This window comes from Narcine bancroftii, chromosome 6 (genome assembly GCF_036971445.1).
Source record: "Narcine bancroftii isolate sNarBan1 chromosome 6, sNarBan1.hap1, whole genome shotgun sequence".
In the NCBI taxonomy this organism is placed as follows: domain Eukaryota; kingdom Metazoa; phylum Chordata; class Chondrichthyes; order Torpediniformes; family Narcinidae; genus Narcine; species Narcine bancroftii.
In genome coordinates, this window is record NC_091474.1 from 160,760,534 (window position 1) to 160,782,058 (window position 21,525).

General features: G+C 38.4%; 1 protein-coding gene across 10 annotated transcripts in view; it reads left to right on the forward strand.

Annotated features, from left to right (window-relative positions):
- The window catches only part of otofa (otoferlin a), a 547,981-nt gene that overhangs the window by 442,588 nt on the left and 83,868 nt on the right, over positions 1 to 21,525 (forward strand). For all 10 annotated transcript variants that reach the window (XR_011340468.1, XM_069886486.1, XM_069886480.1 and 7 more), the window contains 4 exons: positions 209 to 329; positions 18,032 to 18,132; positions 18,863 to 18,953; positions 20,810 to 20,926. Coding sequence is in view for 9 of the 10 variants with exons in the window: in XM_069886486.1 (XP_069742587.1) it covers positions 209 to 329; positions 18,032 to 18,132; positions 18,863 to 18,953; positions 20,810 to 20,926 (430 nt within the window). In the remaining variant the exon portion in view is untranslated. The remainder of the gene's footprint in view (positions 1 to 208; positions 330 to 18,031; positions 18,133 to 18,862; positions 18,954 to 20,809; positions 20,927 to 21,525) is intronic.

Here is a 21,525-nt window from a genome sequence, read left to right on the forward strand (position 1 = left end):
TTACAGCCCCTGTACATTTTGAAGGGTGGGAGGAAACCCACGTAGACACGGGGAGAACATACAAACTCCTTACAGACAGCAGCGGATTTGAACCCTGGTCTCTGGTGCTATAACAGCATTACACTAACCACTGCACTAACTGTGCCGCCATTATGGAAAAGGCCTATTGACCTAATCTACATTGTTACTTGTTCTGATTTTGTTTCAGAAACTACTTCCATCTGCCATACTTTGAAAAGAAACCTTGTACATACATCAAAAGCTGGTGGCAGGACCAGCGAAGGCGACTCTACAATGCAAATATCATGGACAAGATTGCCGACAAACTGGTTAGTTTTCTAAAATTTTCTCTCTCTGACAATTCACAAGACATAGGAGCAGAAGTAGGCCCGTTGGCCCATCGAGTCTGCTCTGCCATTCTAATCATGAGCTGATCCATCCTCCCACTCAGCCTCAGTCCCGGCTTTCTTTCTGTAACTGTTGATGCCTTGACTAATCAAATACCTGTCAATCTCTGCCTTAAATACCTCTCTTCTATAGTTTCCTGTGGCAAAAGTTCCATAGCATCACAATCCTCTCACTAAAGACATTTTTCCACATCTCTATTTTAAATTCACGTCCTTTTATCCTGAAGTTATACCCTCTTGTCCTAGACTCCCCCACTATGGGAAACATCCTTGCCACATCTACTCTGTCCAGGTTTTTCAACATTCAAAATGGCTCTATGAGGTACCCCCTCATCCATCTGTCCTCCAATGAGTACAGTTCAAGAGCCAATAATCATGCCTCATATGCTAACCCTTTCATTCCTGATATCATTCTAGTAAATTTTCACTAAATCCTCTCCAACGCCAGCATGTATTTTTCTCAAATCATGCACCCAAAACTGTACACAGTACTCCAAGTGAAGTCTGTCCAGTGCTTTCTAGAGTCTCAACATTACATCCCTATTCTTGTATGCTATTCCGCTCAAAATAAATGCCAACTTTGCTTTTGCCTTCTTCATCACTGACTCAGCCAGGAGGTTAACCTTTAGGGTATCCTGCATGAGGACTCCAAGTCCCTTAGGACTTGGGAATTTTTTCATTTTCTCCCCATCTAAACAATAGTCTGCCTATGTATTTCTTCTACCAAGGTGCATGTCCGTACACTTTCCAACATTGTATTTAATCTCCTACCTCTTTGCCAATTCTTCTAATCTTTCCAAACCTCTCAGTACCCTTTCAATATCCTCAGCACCACCTCTCCTACCACCTCTTTTGGTTTTGTCTGCAAATTTAAACACAAAACCATCTATTCCATAATCCAGGTCATTTATAATCAACATGAAAAGAAGTGGCCCCAACACCGACCCTTGTGGAACACCATTGGAAACCAGCAGCCAACCAGAATAGGATCCCTTTATTCCTACTCTCTGCTTCCTGACAATCAGCCACTGCTCTGCCCATGCTGGTATCCTTCCTCTTGTTTGGAAGCCTTAAGTGTGGCACCTTGTTGAAGGCCTTTTAAAAGTCCAAATACACAATATCCACTACATCTCCCCTGTCCATCTTACGTGTGATCTCTTCAAAAAATTACAGTAGGTTTGTAAGGCATGATTTTTCTTTAAGGAAACTATGTTGATTTGGGCCCATCTTTAGCTGATGTTCAAACTCTCCTGCTGCCCTGCCCTCCCATCTCCCCAGTGAGACCCAGATCCAAACCAACACTGAACCAGTGTTCTGTTATGCATTCACAATCATTACCCAGCTCTGATTTTTGGTGCACCGAGGCCTTGGACCATGTACTTGTTAGCCCTCTGCGCACCTTCTGCTGAATGAAGAAGCATTGCAGAGGCCATGTCATTTCAAAATATTTGTAAGCTGCCAAAAATTAATTTTCTTTTTAATTTTGTCCATTTTTTCTTATTGGAACTGTCACTGAACACAAATTAATCTGATCACAAATAAATACAATATCTTTCAATGCCAATGAAGATCGTGGTGTTCATTGTTTACAAAAAGTAAGAAATGAAGCCAGCTCCAATATTTTCTCCTCCCAACAATTACTTGAGCCAAGAATATCCCTTCCTCTCCCTATGTTGCATCTCTGACAATTGACTCTACTCCCAAGTCCTCCCAATCCCTCCTGTATCCCATCTGACTCAGTAGCACAGAGTTAATCATGAAGTGTAGAAGTAGAGACATCAATACCATATCCATTATAAAAAGGTAAGAACTGACAACTTAGAAAATTATATGATGGTCAAACATGATTTTATGAATAGAAAATTGACAAATTTGCTCGAGTTCTATACGATTGTTGCAAGCAAGGTGAATAAAGGAAAACCGGTGCATTGCAAGTGATTCATAGGCCATATTCATGAGCATTAAATAATCAGTGTGCTGCAACTGACCCTCAACTATCTGACTCGGATGAGTAAACTGTGGTAAAATATGTTGATGACAGTTAAGTGTACAATGTGTGAGGAGCAGACCAAGAGCTATAAAGCAATATAATTAGATTCACTGAGTAGGCATAAAGTGGGTAGATTCAAGATGATTGTCATGTAATAGTACAGGACACGTAATATTACACAAAATTGCATTCTGCCTGCTATAAGGCAGACAAAATGTCATCATTACTGTTGCCCGGTGCCCCTTACAGTATGAGAGAAAGAGAAGCAAAAGAGAGTCCGTTCAGTCTCAGGGTGTCTGTGGATTCACTTCCAGCATTTCTCAGCCTCTGCAGTCACACGGACCCCTGTCCGATCCAGATCCAAACTTCCAACATGATCGGAATCCTTCAGCAGCCAAGCCCCTTCATGAGACCTTCTTGCCACCAGCATCCTCTCAGATCCTGGCTGTAATACCTGGTTCCCATGAGCCCGTCACCTGCAGTCCACGTGGATACCCAACATCAAGTCGTCTGCAGCCTTCGTGGGCCTCTCAGCTGCTGAGGCCCTCACTGTTTGTCCTTAATGGTTGGGGGGGTGGGGGGGGTGGTTCTCCCTATTTTTCATGCTGTGTGCCTATCCGCTGCTCCCCAGAGTCTGCAATGTCTTGTGACCACTGCCAAGCACAGGTGCCACTATCTTGAGCACAGAACAGTGGTTGCAGGATTTAGGTTAAAACACTGTCAGCTCCTCTAACAGGCTGTTTAACACCTGTATGGAACTGCCAGTATTAGAGCTGAGTGGTTGAACTCTTTAGAGCTGTGCTGTGTCTCTGCTCTCCTGGGTCTGCACCGTGCTGCCATTACAGCAGCACCAGTAGAGCCGCCATTTTTTTGGATGAAGGAGAATGTGGAAAAATAGGAGCTTATCCACTTTAAACTAAAGGTGCCAATAAAATGTTGTGGTACAAAGAGATGTGAAGATTCCTAATCCATGAACAGCAAAAATCTGCATCCAAGTATTATCAATAATTAGAAATGTTAATGGGACTCTTTTATATATATATATATATATATATATACATATATATATATTGCAAATGGCATGGGGTTTAATAATGGGGATGTTTTTATGAAATTTTACATGCACTGGTGAGAGTCTACCTGGAGTGCTCTGCACACTTTTGCAGTCTCTCGCTCCCACACACACAATAGCCGTACTGTTATTGAAGTGTGTGCTGGGAAGATTCACGAGGTGGATTCCTGGGATCAAGAGACTGAAATATAAAGACAAAATAATCAGCTTGGGCGAACAGAAATTTAGAAGACTGAGAGGCAATGTTATTTATAATATAAAAGGTTTTAAAGGCAAATAAGATTATCCTTTCCACAATCAGGTTTTCTAGAACTTGCAGCAAAAATAAACAGCTGAAGATGAGGTGGACTGGAGTGGGGGGGGGGGGGGGGGGGGGTGGGTGGCGTGGTGTGATGGCATAGGAGAGAGACGTGGGTAGTCATGTCTTCCAACGGATTTATGAAAATCCTGTTTTGAACTGCCCTTTTAATAATATAAAATTTTAACAGAATATTATTGGAACAACCTGAAATAATTGAAAAAAAACAGGGCTCAAACAATGAAAAAGCAGATTTTAAAGCAATCTTTGAGCTTGGAAGAGATAAGGCCTACCTTGGAGCTGGATCCAAGTGACTCAGGTAATCTTCCTCCTTGCTCCAAGCGATAATAGCTGGCCACTTCAAGGGTAATGCCGGTGCCAGCGTCGCAGAATCCTGGAAAAGATGGCGCTGAGATGAAACGATGTCCTCCCACTGAAGTGGAAGCACCTTCACGCATGAGCACTTCTATGTGCACACGCACTATTCCTAGTTTTTTTTTTTGTTTGTTTGTTTTTCTCCTTGCGGGGGCGGAATGGTGCTCGCCAGTCTGGTGAGTCTGGATCGGTGGAGGATCGGTCTAAAAACCGAGAAGGGGAAGTAAGAAATTGACGGTGGTGGGAGCAGGAGCAATGGAAGAGTTTGGAGAGCCAAGCTCAGACGAAGACCTTCAATTTAGTGAACAAGAAGAAATGCAAGAACTTTCTGCAGCTCAGGGCAGGCATTTACCTAAACGTAAAGATTACTTTGAGCAACACTTTCAGGTAATGTCTCAACAGATTTCTTTGGGTTTTATATCTGTTTAAAAATAAGCTTTCAAATGTTATGGAGGATGTAGCAACTGTTAAAGCTGATGTTGCAAAACATGCAAAAGTGATGGATAAAGTAAAAGAGAAGGTTAAGAAGATGGAAGACAAGCTGGAGGATTGTGTCTGTGATATTGATCAGTGTCAACAGAAGTTGAATACTTTTGATGATTCTTTTATGGGATGGAGAATAGAGAAAAATTATTTGTTGAAGAAAATTGTTTCATTGGAGAATCAGAGCTGGAGGAATAACGTGAATATAGTGGGTCTGCCAGAAGGCTTTGAAGGCTCTGAACCAGTAATTTTTTTCAAAAATGCACAGCTGATGTCTTAGGTTCGGATTTATTTCCGAATGGATTGGAATTGGATAGGGCCCATAGAGCACTCAGAAGGAAACCACTGTCTGGTCAACCACCTCGATCTGTTTTGGTCAGATGTTTACAGTATCAGGATAGAGAACTGATTTTAAGATTGGCAGTTCAAATGCATGTCAAAATGGAGGCTCATTGATGGTTCAGAATAGAAGAGATTTTTATGTGGATCTTAGTCAAAATATTGTTAAAAGGGTGTAAATAATTCAACTCAGCAAAGGTAGTCCTCTGGCAGAAGGGTTATAAATTCTGCTGTTTTAAGATTTTTATAGGGAATATGAAGATGATGAAGATGCTAATTCTTTGCCCAGTCTTAAAAAAAAGGTCTGACTTCATCCTCTCTATCACAAAAACTGAATGGAGTTGTTAGGAAAAACGGTAATAGTGTTCAGAAGGAGAAAAAGAAAGATCGATTGAAGGAGATGCAAAAAAAGCAATCTAGTGATTCTGAAGAGATCTTGATTGATGATGAGTAAGTGAATAGAGACTTGGAAGAAGCCTATCAGACCTGAATTTTTTGTTCATAAGCTTTTGTTACTTCTGTTTGGGAGAGCTGCAAAATCTCATTGTAGCTCAACCGACATTGTCGCTCACTTAGTGGCTTAGGCCGCTACCTGTGTTGTAGAAGGGAGTACTGGGGGGAAGGGGGGAGAGGGGTTTTTTTTTATATTGCTTTGGGTATGTTTTTTTTCTTTTTCTTTTATTCTTTTGAGGAGATTTGGATTAATTTATGTAACTTTTATGTGGATGGGGACCCTGCTGCACAGATTGGGATCTTAATGAAATTAGATGGCTAATTTAAAATTTACTGCATTTAATATGAATGGGCTCAGTAACCTGATTAAACATAAGAGAGTGTTAACTTATATTAAGAAATTAAAAATTGATATTGCATTTTTGCAAGAAACTCATTTAACTGAATAGAACATCAAAAGTTAAAAAGAGATGGGTGGGCCAAGTATTTTATTCTTTTAATTCTAAAGCAAGAGGGGTGGCATTTATTTTGGAATCATTATATGAGTCAATAGGGAGAGTTGTTAGTAAATTGCAAAATTTATTCAGTATTTTGGACTTCGGCGAATATATATGCACCAAATGTGGATGATGAGATGTTTATTCAGGATTTTTTAATTTAATTTATCATATTCTCATGATCAAATTATGATAGGGGCGATTTTAATTGTTGTTTAGATCCTTTAGTGGATAAATCTGGTCTGGTAAGGCGATGCCTAGAACAAAGATGGCTTAAAAAATGATGTTTTTTTTTATGAAGGAACTTAATTTGATTGATATATGGAGGAAAGTAAACCCAAATGAGGGACTATCCTTTTTATTCAGCTCAGTGTAATATTTATTCTAGAATTGTTTTTTTTTTATTATCGGTTCATTTATTGGATAATATAGTATCAACTGAATATAAATCTAGAAATTTGTCAGATCACTCACCTGTTTTTTTGACATATGCAACAATGGAAAAAATTGACTCTATATATCATTGGTTTAATTCTATTATTTAAAAAAATGAAGAATTTTGTAAATATATTAATGAACAATACAACAGTTTTTAGATATAAATAGAAATTCTGTGTACAGTAAATTTGTATTATGGGATGCTTTAAAAGCATATTTAAAAGGTCATATTATTAATTTTACAGTCAAACTTAAAATGCAATATTTAGTTGAGGTTGATATGTTAGAGAAAGATATAAATGTTTTGGAAAAAGGATTACAGAGGAATCCACTTGATAAAGAGAAAAAGGTACAATTAAATTCTAAGAAATTGAAATATACATACAAACTTTTAGAGTTGAACATTTATTGCTATGATCTAAACAAAAATATTATGAATTGGGAGAAAAGACACAATGTTTTGGCATGGCAATTGAAATCTGAGCAAGTATCTAAAACAATAAAGGCAGTTAAAAAAATTCAAAAATTTCTTATAAACCTCATGATATTAATGAGCAGTTTAAGGAATTTTATAAAAATTATATATACTTCAGAAATGCAGCAAGATCAAATTAAAATAGACAGATTTTACATAAGTTACAATTACCTATTTTGAATGATTGGATTAAGGAAAAATTGAGGAAACCCATAGATTCTAAAGAAATTATGCTAGTTCTTAAATTAATGCCAAATGGTAAATCTCCAGGAGAGGATGGTTTTACTGCAGATTTCTATAAAAAATTTCAAAAATTATTACTTCCGTTGTTTTTTGAAAAGGTAGAGATGCACAATCTTTACCAGGTTCTTTTTCACAAGTTATTATAACTATTATTCTTAAGAAAGATAAGGACCCTTTGAAACTTATAGACCAATTTCATTATTGAATGTTGATTACAAGCTTTTGATTAAGACTTTAGCTAATAGGTTAGTGCAATATTTACCTAAGTTGATTCATATTGATCAGACAGGTTTTATTAAGGGTAGATATTCTACTGATAATGTAACTAAATGAATTAGTTGAATTAATATTTCACAGGAGAAATTCAACTTACCAATGGTCTTAGTTGCTGAAAAGACATTTGATAAGGTGGAATGCTGTTTTTTATTTAGTGTTGGAAAAATTTTGATTTGGACCAATGTTTATAAGTTGGATTAAGGCAATATATAAACAACCAAAAGCTAGAGTTGTGACAAATGGGATTTTATCTGAATCTTTTAATTTAGAGAGATCTACTAGATAGGGTTGTCCTCTGTCACCAGCATTATTTGCATTGGTGATTGAACCTCTAGCACAATTAAAAAGAAAGGATAGGGATATAAAGGGAATTAAGACAGGATTAGATGAATTTAAGATTAGTTGATTTGTGGATATGTGTTCATTTATTTAATGAAACCACAGGAGTCGTTAAAAGTGTTACAGGAGAAGTTAAAACAATATGGAGAATTATCAGGGTATAAAGTGAATTGGAATAAAAGTGAACTTGTGCCATTGTCTGAAGATGATTATTCTGTTTGTAGAAGAGTAGCATGATTTAAATGGACTGATCAAATTAAATATTTAGGTATTAAAATAGATAGACATATAAATCATTTGTATGCTTTAAATTATTTACCGTTATTTTCTATAATTAAAGTGGATTTAATTAAATGGAAAGATTTGCCAAAAACTTTAATTGGTAGAGTGAATTATATAAAAATAAATGTCCTTACTGGACTCAGTATCTTTTTCAATCTATTCCTTGTAATATTTTTAATTTTTTTAAAATAGTTGAATATAATAGTTAGGAAATTTTTATGGAATGGCAAAATGGCAAGAGTATCTATTCATAAGTTAACATGGAAATATGAATTAGGGAGATTATAACTTCTAAATATTCAAAATTATTATAAGGCTGCTCAGTTAAAATTTAGTAATAGAATGTTTGATCTTGATGGTTCTATGACTTGGATATAGAATCAAATAGAATTAGTGAGGATAGAAGGAATCAATTTGTTTATAAATGGAATGTTAAATTGTTAGGTTCTTATAAGTCGTTAATTTTTTTCTCATTTGATAGATATATGGGATGGGATAAATAATGAAATTGGTACTCAAGGTAAGATATCTAGATATATCAGAATAAACTTTTTCATTTTATGGTTAATAATTATCTTCTTGAGATTTGGGATCAGAAAGGGATTAAGATAGTAATAATTTTTATGAATTAAACCAATTTATTTTATTCAAAAGAATGAAAGAAACATATCAAGTTCTAATTTAGACTCTTTTTGTTTTGTTATTGTCAAATTAAATCAATGTTATATGATTCTTTTGAGAAGAATTTGTTTCTTCCAAAAGAGTTGAAATTTGAAATGATGGTTCACGACGGAGGGAAGTAAAGATTTATATTTGAACTGTATAAATTATTGCAACAGAAAATGTCTGAAATTGATTTGCATAAATCAAGACTAAAATGGGAAAAGGATTTGGAAGTTGATTTGGATAGAGGTCATTGGAAAACTATTTGTAATGATAGCATGACAAAAATCATCAATGTCTGATATAGACTTGTAAATTATAATTTTATACATCAATTATATTTAACTGGAACATTTAAAAAGATATAATTTGATTTTTCTCTGATTTGTGTTTTCGATATAATAGACAGAAGGGTACATTTTTACATTCAGTATGGTCTTGTGATAAGGTTAAACCTTTTTGGTCTTGTGTTAAGGATTGTTTACAGGATATTTTGAAAATAAAATTTTCTTTAGATTCAATTTTTTTTAATTGCTGATATAAGTGGAATTTGTTTGGTATATAGATTGGATAAATTTCAAATAGCTTTTTTTGAGACTGTCTTTAGCAGTGGCAAAGAAATGTGTCACAAGTACGTGGAAAGATTGGATAGAACTTAATTTACAGAGATGGGATTCAGAATTAAGGTTGTATTCTTTTGGTAAAAATAACGTATAATTTGAGAGATAATCACTTTATTTGCAGGAAGGTTTAGAGCCCTTATTTAGATTATTTGAATTGGAAACTTTGAAGATTTTAATCTGGATGTAGTGGGGTTCCCTCATTCCACGAGGTATTAACTCTTGTTTTGGTTTCTCTTTTCTTTTCCTTTTACTATTTCTCTATTAGGGGTTAGTTGGGGTAAGTAGGGGTGGGGGGTGTACTATTGTATGGGTTAGGGGTGGATAGAGTGGTTTTATAAACTATGTTAAATTTGAAGATATATTTTTATTGTACATTATTGGTGTAATCATGGTTGATTATATTTTAAATAAAATATTCAAAAAAAAAATGAGGTGGAATAATCAAATATATTTTAAGTAAAGGATTAGCAGACTGTTAAGCATTAAATAAGCCATCTGATATGCTAACAGCTGGGAAGTGTTATTAAGGCCTGGATCAGATCAGCTACGATCTTATGTAATGGTGGAGAACTCTTTCCTACTAATGTATCTATCCAAATATCTTTTGAATATTGTATCCACAGATTCCTCTGGCAGCTTTTTTCCATATACGTATGACCTTCTGTGTGAAAATGTTTCCCCTCAAATCCCTTTTAAATCTTTCACCTCTCACCTTATATTTTTAAATCTCAATGGGGCTACAACAGCAGGACTGTGAATGAGAGAAGGAGAGGTTAAATAGCAAGGTGCGGGGGTGGGGGGGGGGGTTGATAGACAGGAGTTACAGGAACACAATCACAGTGAGGAGGAAAGTAGCTGGGTGACAGTGTGTAGAAGGAAAAATAATAGGCAGCAGTGCAGGGTACCTCTGTGGCCATTTCCCCTCAGCCATGAGTTTACCCTTTTGGATACTGCTGAGGGGGATAACCTATCTGGGCCAGGAAGCAGCTGGACCAATAGCACCATGGTCAGCTCTGAGCCTCAGAAGGGAAGGTGAAGTCAGGTAGGGCAATAGTCATAAGGGACTCAATAGTGATGGGAACAGATAGGAGACTCTGCCGCCGCAAAAGTGACTCAAGGATTGCATGTTCCCTCCCAGGTGCTTGGGTCCAGGATATTCTTAAGGGGAAGGGTGAGCAAACAGTAGATAGAAAACGCTTATCAGAAGGCCAATGTTATGGTAGTCATGGGATTTTAACATGCAAGTAGATTGGGAAAACTGAGTTGGGGCTGCATCTTGAGAGAGTGAATTTGTAGAAAGCCTATCAAATGGCTTTTTAGAGCAGCTTGTTGATGGGCTTGGACTGGATTGGGTGGTTTGAGAGCATCAGAGTAAAAGAACCATTTGGGGACAGAGATCACAATATGAAATTTACCAAGGAGACATGATCTACCGCATACAAAACCCATGCTAACTAATTAGAATCAATCCCTGTCATCTCTAAGAACACTTTCTATTAATTTACCCACCATCGAAATCAGACCTACAGGCCTATAATTACCAGGTTTAACTTTGGATCCTTTTTTGAACAGTGGAACAACATGAGCCACCCCCCAGTCTTCCCCCCTGGTCAGTGACATTTTAAATATTTCTGTCAATGCCCCAGGAAGTTATGGAGGATGAGTTTTTCAAGGAGGTTACTAAAAAGATTGATGAGGGGAAGGTGGTGGATGTTGTCTATTTAGACTTTAGTAAGGCTTTTGATAGGATTCTGCATAACAGGTTAGTCAGGAAGATGGAAGCATTAGGTATTAATGATGAAGTAGTGAAATGGATTCAGCAATGGTTGGATGGGAGATGCCAGAGTGTAGTGGTGGAAAATTGTTCGTCGAATTGGAGGCTGGTGATGAGTAGAGTGGCTCAGGGATCAGTACTGGGTCCACTGCTGTTTGTCACATATATTAACGATCTAGATTAGTACATTTGCATATGATACAAAGGTTGGCATTGAGGAAGATTATCAAACCTTACAGGATGATATATGGCAGTTAGAAGAGTGGGCTGAAAGATGACAGATGGAGTTTAATACTAATAAATGTGAGGTGCTACAATTTTGGTAGGACTAATCAAAATAGGACAGGACACTCACATTAAATGGTAGACAATTGAGGAGTGCAGTGGAACAAAGGTATTTAGAAGTCATAGTACATAATTCCCTGAAAGTTGAATCACATGTGGATAGGGTGGTGAAGAAGTCATTTAGTATGTTGGTTTTCATAAATCAGAGTATCGAATACAGGAGTTGGGATGCTGTATTGAAATTGTATAAGACATTGGTGAGGCCAAATTTGGAATATTGTGTCCAGTTTTGATCACCGAATTACAGGAAGGATATAAATAGTATAGAGAGAGTTAAGACGAGAATGTTGCCAGGGTTTCAGCGTTTGAGTTACAGGGAAAGGTTGAGCAAGCTGGGTCTTTATTCGCTGGTGTCTAGAAGATTGAGGGGTGATTTGATAGAGTTATTAAAATTATGAGGGAGAAAGATAGAGTCAATGTGGATTGGCGTTTTCCATTGAGAGTGGGGGAAATACAAACAAATGGGCATCGATCCAGATTAAAAGGGGAAAATTTTAGGGGAAACATGAGGTGGAATTTCTTCATGCAGAGGGTAGTGGGGGTGTGGAATGAACTTCCAGCAGAGGTGGTAGAAACTAGATGAATGTTAATATTCAAGGAAAGGTTGGAGAGGTGTGGAGGGTTATGGGCTCAATGCGGGTCAGTAGGACTAGGTGGGAGAAGACATTTGGCACAGACTAGTAGGGCCGAACTGGCCTGTATCTGTGCTGTAAATTGTGATATGGTTCCAGAAGATAACTAAAATAACTCAATAAGGAGGGAAAAGATTAAGTATGAAAGTAGGCTAGCAAAATGCTTCTTCAAGTATATAAAGAGTAAAAGAGAGTTGAGGTTAGATATAGGACAACTAGTAAATGATGATGGAGATATAATAATGGGAGTAAAGGAACTAGATGAGTATTTTGCATCAATCTTCACTGTGGAAGACATTAGCAGTGTGCCAGATGATGAAGGGAATTGAATGCAGTTTCTATTTCAAGGGAGAAGGTGATCAGAAGGCTGAATGGTCTTTGGGTGGATAAGTCTCCCGGGCCAGATTGTTTGGACCCTTGGGTTCTGAAAGAAGTAGCAGTAAAGATTGTGCAGACATTGATTCTGATACAGTCCCAGAGGACTTGAAAATCATTAATGTCACCCCACTATTCAGCAGAGGTAGCAGAAAGGGAATTCTATTCCAGTTAGCCTGATGTCAGTGATTGGGAAGATGTTGGAGTTGATTGTAAAGTATGAGGAGCATGACGTGATTGGCCAAGTCAGCATAGTTTCTTTAAGGGAAAATCTTGCTTGACAAACCTATTGGAATTCTTTGAAAAAATGGCAAGCAGGGTAGATAAAGAAGATGCAGAGATATTGTGAATTTGGATTTTCAGAAGGTCTTTGACAAGGTACCATACGTGAAGCTACTTAACAAAAGCTCATGGTATAACAGGAAACATACTAGCAAGGGTAGAATAATGCCTTATTGGCAGGAAGATGATATTTGGAATATAGGGATTATATTCTGGTTGGCTGCCATTTGCTAGTGGTGCTCCACAGGGGCTGGTGTTTGGGGCACTTAATTTTATGTTGTATATTAATGATTTGGATTATGAAATGAATGACTTTCTGCATTTTTTCTGCAGATGATGCGAAGGTAAGTGGAGAAGCAGGTAGTGTTGAGGAAACAGGGAGGCTATGGAGGATTTAGATTAGGAGAATAGGCAGAGAAGGGGCAAATGTCAAGTCAAGTTTATTGTCATCTGATTGTGAAAACATTCAGGCACACAATCAGTCATAAACACAAGTATTTCATCTGTGCAAATAAATAAATATTGTTTTGTACAGCTGAGAGGTTTGGATGGTGAGTGTGAGCTGTTCCTTTGGTCGCCCATGGAGGGAAAAAGCTATTCCTCAGCCTGGTGGTGCTGGCTCTGATCCTCCTGTATCTCTTCCTCAATGCGAGCTGCTGAAATATGCTCTGTGCAGAGTGGAAGGGGTCCTCAATGATTTTTGCACCGTCTTCAGACAATGATCCCGGTAGATCATGTCATTTGGGGGTGGGGAGAAGGGGCATTGGTTTATGGCCAGGCAGTGGAATTGAGTGGGAAAATGAATCAGCTGTTGTGGGGGGGGGGGGTGGTGGGGGGCATGTTTTACAATGTCTGAGAATGTACAATCATGCAGTTTAACAGAAAAAAATAAACGGGCAGACTATTTTTTTAAATGGGGAGATCATTGAAAATACCCAGATGCAAAGGGGCCTGGAAGTCATCATCCAGGATAGCCTGAAGGTAAACTTGCATGTTGAATCAGTGGTGAAGAAGATAAATGCAACACTGGCATTCATTTCAAGAGGAATAGAATAGGAGCAGGGATGTGGTGTTGAGCCTTATTAGATTAGATTATTGTCATTGAGTCAAGTAAAATACAAAGCCAATGAAATACAAATTAGCATCCAACCAGAAGTTAAAAAAAAGAGCTATATACAAATACAAATAATTACATACAAATAAAAACAAGTGCATTCAGCAAGCAAACAATTATAAAAGTACTGGCAGTACAATGTCATCGCTGTGATTTAAAGTTCAACTGGGTCACAGCCTTGGGGAGAAAAGCTCTTCTTGAGCCTGCCAGATGTAAGAAGAGTAAAGAGTCCATAGTTTGGGTGAGATGCATTCTTTATGATGCCCAGCATGCGTTCCTGATAGATGATCTTAATAGTGGACAATTGGATGCCCATAATCTGCTGGGCAGTTTTCACCTGCTGAAGTGCTTTATGGTCCGATACAAGACAATTGCCATACCATACCGAGATGCCATAGGTAAGTATGCTCTCAATGGTACAGTGGTAAAAATCCATCAATATTCTGAGGTACACTTTATTCATGCTGCACAGAAAATAAAGTCACTATTGCAACTTTTTGATCAGGATGGAGGAGTTAGGGAGAAAATGTAGACACCAAGGAATTTAAAACTCAATACACGTTCCACCACAACTCCATAGATGTAATTAGGGACATGAGTGTAGCTTCCAGCTTGCCTGAAGTCCACAATGATCTCCTTGGTCTTCTGAGTGTTAAGTGCCAAGTTGTTGTCAGCATGCCAAGCGGCCAGGTGCTGGACCTCAGCCCTATAGGCAGACTCATCATCCCCTCTGATCAGGTCAATCACCATGGTCTCATCTGTGAACTTGATTATGGAATTAAAACCATATACAGGAGCACAGTCATAGGTGAAAAGGGAATGCAGGAGAGGGCTCAGCTAGTGTTGAAGGTGAAAATGGAAGAGAGGAGTTTGCCTAACTTAACAGATTGGGGTCTGTTAGTGTGATGATACACCACTAGCCTACTGCAGGGGGCAACGTGTGTACCTGCAGAAGAGCACTGGAGGAAGGCAACACCTGGCCGGCTGTCAATCATCCTCCGGGATATAAGCTAGATCTGGCCCCTCGAGGTCAGTCTCAGAGCTTGCGCAGCACTCTCACAGCCATCTTTGTGGAAGTTTATGTTGAATAAAGCCTGTTGAACAGACTTGATGTTTTGTGTCTGCTTTCTGTTTGATTGCGCAACATAGTTAGTCAGAAAGTCCAAGATTAATTACGGAAGGATGAGCTGATATGAAGCTGATGAAGTTTGGCGATCAGTTTGGAGGGAATCACAGTATGAACCCCAAACTAAAGTCAATCAACAGCATTTTGACATAAGAATTGGAGCTGTCCAAGTGGGTCAAAGCAGAGAGTGAAGTGTCATGGAAGTGGTATCTTCAGTTGACCTGTTGATATGATAGGCAAATTGATGAGAGTCCAAGGTAATGGGCAAACAGAGTTTCAAATGTGATAAAACCAATCTCTCAAAGCACTTTGCAATGATGGGGGTGCACGTGAGTGCAACTGGACTCGTGGTGGTCGATCGCTTTGACACTGGCATGATGGTGGCAATCTTGAATCTCATATGGGAACAACTGCCTGGGCCAGGAACAGATTGAAAATGTCTGTGAAGATCATGGCCAAACTGTTCTGCACAGACTCTAAGCATTCGGCCAGGTACACCATCAAGACCAGCTGCCTTCCGTACATTCTCCCTACTCAGGGTGGCCCAAACATCAGAGATGGAAAGTGAGAGAGACAGTTTATCAGGTGGAAGATCCACTTTGAAGGTGACCTCATTGTTCTCTCAATCAAAATGAGTGTAGAAATAATTAAGCTCCTCAGCGAGGAAGGCACAGCTGGAAGGGGGCACAGTACTAGACAATAATGATCTATACGCCATGCCACATGCACCGGGGATCCGAGGAATTGAAATGATCTTCATTCTTTGTATGTATGTTTAGCCTGAGAGATTCCCATCCTTAGGTTGTCCCTGGCTGAGCCACAAGTCTCCCAGTCTCCAGATCTAAAGGCTAAATCTCTGTCTTTGAGCAGATGGCGAACCTCCATGGTTTTTGATTTGCAAATATTTTTATTTGTTTTTGTGATGTCACTCCATCCACGCACTTGTTGATGTACTCGAGGACAGAGTCGGTACATAAATCAATATCAGTCTGAGAGTCTGTGGTAGCAGGGGCAGCAAACATGCTCCAATCTGGATGTTGAAAATGTTGCTGAAGAACAAAACCAGCTCCCTCAAGCCAGCTCTTCATAGTCTTCCTTGTGGGTTTTACACGTTTAATGACTAGGCTATACTCGGGAAACAGAAACAGTGAAAGATGGTCAGACTGGCCCAGGTGAGGGAGGCTCGTGGTTTTGTAAACATCAGCCACATTTATTTCACCTCGTATTATGATACATTTTGGTAAAATCTTGGAAGCACAGTACGTAGATTATAAGGCACAGGAGAGTCCTCATGGAGTATTGTGAGCAGTTTTGAATTCCTCATTTAAGAAAGCACGTGCTGACATTGTAGATAGGAAGATTCTGGGAATGAAAGGGTATATGAGGAGCATTTGACAACTCTTTGTCTGTACTCATTAAAATTTAGGAGACTGAGGGGGATTTCATTGAAACATTGCGAATGTTGAAAGGTATGTACAAAGGTTGTTTCCCATGGTAGGAGAGTCTAGGAGAAGAGGGAACAACTTCTGGATTGAAGGCCGTCCTCTTAGAAGAGAAAGGCAGCCGAACTTCTTTAGCCAGTGGGTGGTGAATCTGAGGAATTTATTGCCACAGGCAGTTGTGGAGGCCACGTCATTTGCTGTATTTAGGGAGAGATTGATAGGTTCTTGATTAGCCAGGCCATCAAAAGGTTATGGGGAGAAGGCCGGGCAATGGGGTTGACTGGGAAAATTAATCACCTCATGATAAAATGGTGAGACAGAGTTGATGGACTGAATTGTCTATTTCTACTCCTATGTCTTATCTATGCCCTCTAGTTTTAGACCCTCCTATCCTGGGGAAAAGTCTGTGATTATCACCTTATCTATGTCCTTCACAATTTTGTACAATGGCACCCTCAATCTTTAATGCTCCTGAGGGGGAGAAAACGTCCAGTACCCTTTTCAGCTTCACCTTGCAACTCAAGCCATTCAATTTCAGTAACATCGGCCAGGATCATTTTGACATCCTTCTAGTTTAATTATATCATTTTTGCAAAATGGCCAGAAATGCCCACAGTATTCCATATGTGGTCTTCCCAACATCCTGTGCAACTGTAACATGATGTCCAACTTCTAGACAATTTTAATAACTCACTTTTATTTATAACTCGACCACCCTAATTATTACTTTTTTTTCCAGAACTTCTCGCTATTGTCCTGTTTATTATCAAGTCCTTACAGATTGAAACAGGTCAAAACATATGACAGCAGATGCCAGGATCATAATTAATATAGACAGCGGATCAGGAGAGTGTTGACATTATCAAGAGACTTGATGGGGAAAAAAGTCCTTGAAGCTTGGTGGTCTGTATTGGCAGTGATTTGATTTATCCCTTATAAAATTACATTCAAAAACCCTCAACATCATTACAACTTGATTCTGCTTCCAGGCTCTGAAAAAGACATTCATGGCTTAAGGAAGCAATTTACTGCAATAATTTGTTTGCCACTTGCAATCTTAGAGCTCAGACATGTTTTTTTTTTAATTTTTTATTTTTCACACCATAAATCACATTAGCCATGATATACACTGTTTCTTTTTCACACATATACAGTGACTTTTTTGATGGCCCATTGAACAATGCTCAATATTCAGAATGCAGCTTGTGCTTCAGATTCTCTCAGTTTCAAGTTGTTACTTTCAGTGGTAGTAGCTTCTCCAATGAGTTATCCCACCGTGCTCTCACCTGCCCCCAAGTGGTCTGATGAAGAAGAGAATTTATAAAATCCTTCTGAAGATGTAAGGTTGAGGAGGAAAATAAATAAAACAAGAAAAAGTTCATTATAAGATTTCAAATTCATAAATTGTCTGTCAGTGCTGTTCCTGTATAACAACTCAAGGAACTGAGGTGCATCCAGACTGGCAGATTTTTCTACTGTTGGAATGCTCCAATATACTTTTATTTCTTGTATTTTAAGGGTCTAAGACTTTTTTTCCCCCCAGCAAGGCTGATAAATTATACGGCAATGTGCATCTAAGGCATTATTTAGTGAGAATGGTAGCCAGCTAAGTTTGAAGGAGCAAGGCAGATGGGGTTTATTTTCTTCAGTCTTGCTGTTATGTAATATCCTTCAATTTTTGACAATAGGAGGAAGGTTTGAATGATGTTCAGGAGATCATGAAGACAGAAAAGCCACACCCAGAACGACGGCTCCGAGGCATCTTGGAGGAGTTGAGCAGTGGATGCATGTGGGTATAAATGCAGATACAGATTACCTGTCTCTCAAAGGGTTGTGATGGTGCTTTAGTCAATAAGAGCAAGTTTATCAATGCAAATTCATTCTTTAACTAATTAATGAATGAGAAGGTGATTTCTTGTAACATATTTGGTGCAGGATGACTCAATGAATTCAATTATTATCTTAAGGACATAATGCATTATGTAAATCTTTATTTTTAACTGTACTGTTTTTCCATATATTTTCTGACAATCACTGTTCCTTTCTTGCCCTGCTCTTTTGAGATATATTCACTGTCTGTCAGGTTTATTTAGTAACTCTCTTCCTGTGGTTTATAAGGTGTGTGTTTTGATCCACATTGGGGAATTGTTGCATTGGTACAGCTTCACAAATGTTAAATCTAGGTCTGGGATCCTGGACAAGATGAATGTTACAGTGTCTGTGACACTGTTGGAAGGATTTTCTCCTGGTATTTAACCTACATTCCATTCTCCACTGGTATCACTAAAAACTAATTAAATGGTCATTTGTCACATTGTACAGCACTTTGAATATAACACTGAATTTCTAACATGATGTTAGGAAGATGTTTTGAGATAAGATAATGAAAATAATTAGAGATTTTGCAGATATGAATGAAATGTATGATTGTTTTGCATTATTCTTCCATTTCACATGTAATATGCATTTTGAAGAAATTCACTTTTTTCTGAACTGTTGCCTCTGTGTTCTCCCAACAGCCGTTTTGTGACTCTGGGAAATAAGGACCAAAATTCATTGGGGAGGACAAAGCTGGATAGAGAGAGGCTGAAGACCTGCATAAGGGAAATGGTACATTAAATGTTTCTTGTCCCTTGCTGAGGAATTGAATCAAGAAACATTACTGAGAAAGCAAGGATCTGGGTGCTTGTACAAATATTGCATTGGATATTCATATTAGCTTTACAGAATTCAATATTGTATATTATCCCTAATTTATTCATATGGTCTAGAACTGTGCATCATAGTTTCAGGTGAAGTTTGTCTTTTAAGACTACAATGAGAAGAAAATCTTCACTCAGAAAGTTGTGAACCTTTCAGAGCATTTCATACCTTCATTTGATATATAGGGAATTGAAAGCTATGTCAATTGGAAGGGTTGAGATTAAGGACAAGTTGTGAAGCACAAGGATGCTTTTGGGCTGTTTGCCCTTGCTCTTGTTTTCAAATCTATGTTCTCATTGACATTCTGAGAAAGGCCTGAAGATTCAGTCGGCTTCAAATGTCCTGATTACCTCCAGTTAATGATTTTATCATTTGATGCTTACTCTTCACACCACCCTCATTTCATTTTAAAATCACTTATAGGAACAAGGATACCTTACTGCAGCTGTACAGGGCCTTGGTGAGACCCCACCTGGAGTATTGTGTGCAGTTTTGGTCCCCTTATCTGAGGAAGGATGTTCTTGCAATGGAGGGAGTGCAGAGGCAATTCACCAGGCTGATACCTGGAATGGCAGGAATGACTTATGAGGAAAGATTGCGCAAATTGGGATTGTACTCGCTGGAGTTTAGAAGATTGAGAGGGGATCTCATAGAGACCTATAAAATTCTGGCAGGACTGGACAGAATGGATGCAAATGGGATGTTTCCAATGATGGGAAAATCCAGAACCCAGAGCCATGGTTTGAGGATAATAGGCAAACCATTTAGGACCAAGATAAGGAGGAATTTCTTTACCCAGAGGGTGGTGAATCTGTGGAATTCATTGCCACAGAGGGCAGTAGAAGCAGGTTCATTAAATATATTTAAGAGGGAATTAGATCTATTTCTTCAGTATAAGGGTATTAAAGGCTACGGAAGGAGGCGAGAACGGGGTACTGAACTTTAAGATCAGCCATGATCTCGTTGAATGGCGGAGCAGGCTTGAAGGGTCGAATGACCTACTCCTGCTCCTATCTTCTATGTTTCTATGAATCGTGAATCTCCATTCTCATCAAATCCCACAATATATAGCAGAATGCCAGATAGCTGCCCTGCTTATATTTGGCTTCTGTCAAGAGACACTTGCCTGATATTTTCAAAATCATAGAGCAGAGAGAAAATTGTTTCAATGATACCACAGGTGATTGAGAAATAATTTCCTGTTCCACTTTCATGGATAATCACTGTCAATGACCAATACTAATTTAATGAATAGTGGAATTGGTATAAAGTTCCAAATAAGAATGCAATAAGCAATGTCGAGCGTGTAAGTTACCGTATGTACTCATGTAATAGTCAAGTTTTGGGGACAATTTTTTGAGTCAAATATGGGGGGAGGGCTCGACTTTTACATGGATACTACTTTTGACCACAGTAAGTACCTGTGTCATTCAAGTCATTAGGAGCTCGGATGTCCAGGACCAGCTGGTAATTTCACGATGGAGGCATCGGGAGCTCGAGTGGGCGGGAGGCTGGGAAGAGAGTCTGCAGTCGAGACATTAGAAGTTCAGATGAGCGGGCGGTCAGTGCCAAAATTTGGGGATCAACTTTTACATGGGATACATGGAAAATACACGATTTTATGGCTTAAAAAGGGGATTGACTTTTACATGGGGGTCGAGTATTACATGAGTATATAAGGTACAGAATATTATTTTTGTTTAAAGATTAATCTCATAAAATCAATCTTCACACTAATTATGACCATATCGGTCTGATTTCAGGAGAACATGGCACAACAGGCAAAGACGATTCGGACCCAGGTGAAGAAAAACACATTCAGGGACAAACTGAAGCAGGTTCAGAGCTTCCTGCATAAACTCCGCTTCATGGCTGATGAGGTACGAGACTTCTTGCATACAGAATGCAATAAATATATTCTACTTTGCTGAGAAGTCAGAATAGATCAGAATTTAATTTTGTATTGATAATTTCTTGCTCTGACATTTGAACTCTGAGAGAACTGACAGCTTAGAATTTGAAGGTCAGCGTTTAAGTACAGGGATGGTTTCGTTCTGAAATAAATGTAGATAATAAGTGTGAAGTTAACTTTCTTTCCCTCATAATTAATGCACTAATATTCTTTTTCCCTCTCCCTCATTGTATGGCTGTTGCAAGTTCCTCATGCATAATGCATAATTGAGAACAACTATTGTCATTGTGATCAACCATTAAGATATCCTAAGGTTCCATTGATACAAAGAGACTGTTGCTAACCAAGGCTCCCTCCAGTGAATAACCCAATCTCTCAGCACAGAACAAAGAATGAATTTACTTCCTTGCATTCTTTGTGATTTAGTGAATCACTTTCTCATCTGGCGTAAGAGCCTCAAAATCCTCAGTGTTCGATTAAAATAGTTCTACTGATTGAAATCTGTATGTTACAATTGTCAAAGAGTGTTACTGATTAAGCTACTGAACTTAAATGAACGAAATGATT